The sequence below is a fragment of the Neltuma alba genome, unplaced genomic scaffold (assembly GCF_004799145.2).
Source record: "Neltuma alba isolate B1F8T4 unplaced genomic scaffold, ASM479914v2 tig00010245_pilon, whole genome shotgun sequence".
Taxonomy (NCBI): domain Eukaryota; kingdom Viridiplantae; phylum Streptophyta; class Magnoliopsida; order Fabales; family Fabaceae; genus Neltuma; species Neltuma alba.
Window position 1 is genome coordinate 561748 of NW_021635173.1, and position 5351 is coordinate 567098.

At 35.5% G+C, this 5351-nt stretch overlaps 1 protein-coding gene across 1 annotated transcript; it reads right to left on the minus strand.

Annotated features, from left to right (window-relative positions):
• Positions 1-763: 763 nt before the first annotated feature.
• On the minus strand, positions 764-5138 carry LOC114755253 (probable choline kinase 1). Its single transcript, XM_028944118.1, has 9 exons — positions 4995-5138; positions 4796-4867; positions 4582-4650; positions 3890-4257; positions 2557-2678; positions 2274-2466; positions 1713-1878; positions 1270-1370; positions 764-1146 (listed from the first exon to the last, which is right to left on the minus strand). Exons 4-9 carry the CDS (start codon positions 4241-4243, stop codon positions 1024-1026), a joined length of 1059 nt encoding a protein of 352 aa, XP_028799951.1. The 5' UTR covers positions 4244-4257; positions 4582-4650; positions 4796-4867; positions 4995-5138; the 3' UTR covers positions 764-1023.
• Positions 5139-5351: the final 213 nt, after the last annotated feature.

The following is a 5351-nucleotide window of genomic DNA, read 5'->3' on the forward strand; positions in this document are numbered from 1 at the left end:
AAAGGTTTGAAAATAATTAGGGAAGCATTTAAAATATAAAAATTGTATAAAAATAGTGTGCGAGACAGAGAGATAGTTGAGGGGGAAAAAACTCATGGAGACAGGAAGCCTAATGATAAATTATCCCCAAGTTATTGGTGGCATATTTTAATCAGAGTTCAAGAAGAGTAACATAAGAAACAAATTAATAAAAGATTCTCTGCAACTAATTAGATGGAAATTATCTCTTGAATTGATCCACCTTAAATTAGTTAGGTGTCTTTTTTTAAAACGAAAAAATTCGATAGATGTCTCATTGAACCGCCAATAATGGTTTAAGAGTTGGCACCATACCAAACCCCATCTTCTCCAGTTACAATCAAGCTTCACTCCACAAACGTGATTTATTGTACCATACTGCATGAATGAATAACACTATTTGTAGGAATCCCCATTTAGTAATAGTAAGCTCCTGAAAACATGTTAGGCTTCAAATCCGAAAGGAAAGGAAATGATACGATTGAGTTTCACTTAATTTTGACCATACGGTCAAGATTTATGTTGTTTTATTTATTTATTTTTAATGGATACAGAATCTAAAAGAAAAATAATATGTTAACTCTCATTTTTTCCACAAAATAAAAAAGAGATTTTATTATTTAAAAATCATCAATTAAACATTTTAAATCTAAATTGCTTAAAACTATATTTGGACGGAGCAAATCTCACTATAATGATAAGTACCATAATGCTCATTATTGTTATAAGCATTGAAATTGGTTCGGAAATGATATAACTAGGGATTCTCAATCTTAATCTTCCTTTTCAATTTCAGTATAAGAAGTGTTAGGCAAGGCCTTTGTAAAAACTAATCAAAGCGCGTCACTCATTGCTGACCTTATCTATGAGATATATACACACATACATACTGTAAATCATGCCCTTTACAGTTTCCACTATTATTCATCAAATTATACATGCTAAGCTGAAAATGACTCAAGGTAAGCAAACAACAGCCTGAAAGACATAAGCAGATTTCTCTATTCACAAATCCATATATGATGCCGAGTGAGTTGAGTCCAACAGAATAGGCTTCCTTAACCAGTATTGCCTAAACCTCTGACTTGCATACTCCTTGTAGTCAAAGTCAATCTTATTGACATAACTCTGCAAATTACAAATGTGAAACATCTCATTTTTGCCGTCTTGAGCATATTATATATATATATATATATATATATATATATATATATAAACACATTGATGATAATGAAATATAATGATGATTACCGAAATAAGTCCCCACAAGCCCCAGAAAAGATGGTTTGCAAGAGTGTATTTCTCTACATCTTCCACTAACTGCTCCACTTCTTCATTGCTAGGCCTCTTGCCTGCGTACAAGCAGTTGCCAAACTAGTTAGAACCATGAATAAAATCCAGGTAGTTCAGGAATAACTGCAGAATTGTTTGGCTCATTAACAACTTCACCTTGTTATATCTAAAGACGTAAGGAAACATTTTAACAGTATATCTGAGAAATATGATCTGACTTAGTTTGTTATTGTAAGGTTGATAGACGTTTGAGGTTTAAAATTTGTATCACAAGGGAAGTTAACTAAGCTGAGGTTCAACATTATAGATTCATTTCACTTCAGGTTTAACTTATCGGCACTGATGATCTTTACTAATAGATGTGAATTGTACTGATAGGGTGAACTGATCAACAGGCTAACCTTCAGAACTTAAATAAATGCGAACAAATCTTTTGCGCTCCTCCAAACTTGGATATTTACAGTAGTCCAGCACATGAGGTGTGTCAGTGTGGTAATTGGCCGCCATTTCACAAAAGTGATTTGCCAGGTCATATGCAATAGGATTGTAACTTGCATATTCATAATCCTGTACAGATAATCTTATAAATAAGAACCAAGTTCTGTGAAAAATATATGTAACAGACACAAGAAGAAAAGAGAACCTATAAATCATGTTCATAAATGGAACCGGAAAAACAGGTCAAGCCATTTAAGCCCGAGCCCTCAAGGGTCGAGCTTTGCAAATAAGGATAATTTAGGAAAAGTGAGATTCAAGGGCCGGGTCCACTTGTCTTTCCAGCTCTATTCATAAACTTTGTGATCATAATTATTACGGATCATCACTCTACTGTTAGCAATTTTTATGTTTCAAACTCTGGAGTAGATGATCTTACTGCAGCTTCCTTGGACAAGTTCATTTGAGTGTTTCATAAATGTAAAGATGAACTTAATAGATAGTCATATTATGGCAAAGTAACTTACAATTATAGTGATTGATCTGGTTTCTTCATCCATCATTATGTTACCATATTGTAGGTCGTTGTGACAGAAACCAATTTCTTGACACCTATCGGATGACTTCTCCAGCATATTTATTTCCTCATCCAGATATTTCAACTCAAATTTCTTGCTATCCTTTGGGGAACACAAACGTTTGGCCTGACTTAGCCAGTTCCTAGTAGACAAAGTACAAGTGAATATATCAATTTAGTTCTATGCATTTCAGTGAAAATTGTGAACAAGCTTGACCTGATGTAAAACTTACCTTATTCTCTGCCAAAGCTGAACTTTCATTGGACCTGGCATATGAAGATTATGGAACTCCCTCATCTTAGATGCTATTAAAGCCGATATTTCCGGGTCTCGTAGGTCGGCAGCTGAGAGTGTCTGCAAAACAAAAATAGAAGAAAAGATACATGTCATACACAACTTGAACGCTTACTCAATTGGTTTTGATCAGTTGGTCAATCTCACTTCTCTATGACCTTTTGAAATGAGATAGGTGTAGTTATTTTCTTACAAAGTTTTGTTAGCTGCCTTTGGAATGTAATGATGATTTCTAAAAGTTTCAGAAACATGACCATCTTCTGTCCAATTCCATGACCAGTCCTTTTACTCTGAACTGGGTTCACAGGATAAGTTTCAAGCATGGTTTTTATTTCTTTCATTAGTGTTTAAGACAATTCAAACTCTTATACTTCTTGAGGTCACATGGAGTATCAAGAACTTTTGCTTGTTCAGAAGTAGTTATAAATGCAACTTTGATTTCAAAATCATACAACATTTTCTCCAAAATATGCCAACACACACACACACACACACACACACACATATATAAGTGGACCCTTAATTCATCAATTATCTGATATATTTACTGAAGCAAGTGTTCCCTCGAAGACACAAGCCAAAGAGCTTTCAGCCAGACTTTTTCCAGGGCAGATATTTCCATGTATGAATAAACATATTTTTTCGCTTATCAATTTCAAGAAACTTATCCTTGTGTCCTTTGGCTATTACCAACGGCAGAAATTTCAGAAGGGAAAGGAAAACCTTGCAAAGGAGTTTCTTAAAGGGAAAAGAAAACAGAAAAAGAGAGGAACATGGGGCACACAAAAAATGGTAAATAAAATACAATGAGAGCCTGAGGGCACCTGAATCTTTTTTGTTTTGAATGGAACTTTTGAAATCAACTTCTTGGAGAGGAATCTTAATAAATTCTAAGGCTCTCTCAACACTCACTCTAACCCTTCATTTCTCCAAAAAGAAAAGGGCAAGAAAAAGAAGAAAAAGAGAAGAATCATCACCAAAGGAAAAAACCTTTGACCAAAAAAACTAAAGAACTTTAAGAAATGGCATTCAAATTAAACCCATGTTCTCTTAAGCAGAGACCATGTATTGAAAATTTTTAGGAATATGCAGTTACTTGTGATCAGTTCTCAATAGGAAGTGTACAGTTAAGGACATGATTCTTTACCACCGCTATTTAATTATAGAGCTATTTAGTTAATTTGGATAGATTAAAATTTTTTGATAAATTAAATAATTATAACAAATGTGACATGACCAAATAGTTGTAAGAGAAGAAAAAAGTTACATACTCTGGCGTGGATGAACTCCTCAACCCGACCGGTGGAGAACCGGCCAAGGAGGCGAGGACCCTGGCCGTGCTTGGAGATACACTCAAAGGTCCGAATTTCTTCTTCCCTATTGAAGAAAATTTCAACACCTTCACCGTACAAACGAACCAGAACTTTTCTGAGAGAATCACCGTTTTTGGTTGGCCAGTTTATCTGAAAGACTTCATTGGTCATGGCTCCCTTCAAAGGCACAACCTGCAAGGCATCCATATCATCTGTCACGTCTCCTAATTCTAAAGCCACCGATGCCAGAACCTCCATTATCTCTTCTGGTGATGCACAGCCTTTTAGCAAGTCAATTGTTTTTATGGCCATTTCGTCAATCAAATCTGAAGAAAAAGTAAAAAAACAAGGATTAATCATCCATGCATGGTTATTATAACACAAAAAGGTGAGAAATCTGAAAATCCCAGTAAGAATCTGACTTCAGAAATTTATCAAGAAGAGGAAAGAAGTTCCATTCAGAGCTTGGAAACAGGGGAAACAGGATTCAACATAAAGAAAGTTCACTCGTTGAACTAGGAAGAACTGGGATTTTTATTGAAGAACCCAGAGGAGAGGGAACATCACAAATCATAAATTAATATAAAAACACATAAAAAAGCGTAAGATTAACAGAAATAAGAAGCAGAATCGGGACTCTAGAGACTTACCGGGAAGAAATAGAAGAAGAGTCAGAGCTGAGAAGCAGGGGAAACTGAGATTCGATAACTCGCCAGAACCTGTAGATTTGCGAGTTTCAATCAAGAATCAGTGATAACAAAACCTGAACAACTACTGAAAAAGAAAGGAAGGAAGAAAGAAATAAAGAAACAGGCTGGAACAAAGCCGACATAAACTAAAAGTTAGAATCCGGATTAGACTTACCCAGAAGCTAGAGAACAGGGGAAATTGACAGATTCAGAAAGGCAGAGATACAAAATGAAGTTAGATAGAAACCTGAAGAAAACCAAAAAAGAAAAAAAAATTAACAAAAAAACTGAGAACGAGGTTGCGTCAAAAGACGACATATCGAAAACACAAGTGGGATGATGAAATCAAAGAGAGGGCGAAGTAAAATTCTTACCGAAGAAGCAAAAGGAGAGCCAATAGTAAAAGAGAGTGAGAGATGAGTCCAAGAAAGCTGCAGAGAAAGCAATACCGACGCCTTTGATCTTTACAAGTGACGAAGTCAGACGTAGAAATGGAAGAAATACACAGAGGCAATGAACCAATTTTATAAGCACTCTCCATTATCGTCGCATTGCAGAAAAAATTAATTAACAAATTAAATTAAATTTAAAAAGTCAGAATTCTTCATGACGCGGAATCTGTCTCCATCCCTACTACGGACGGCGACGCGTGCTAAAACGCAGCTGCTTGGGGCGCGTTCCATGCATTGGCCAATAGAAGTAGTACACGTGGAAAGAATCTAGTGGGAGTT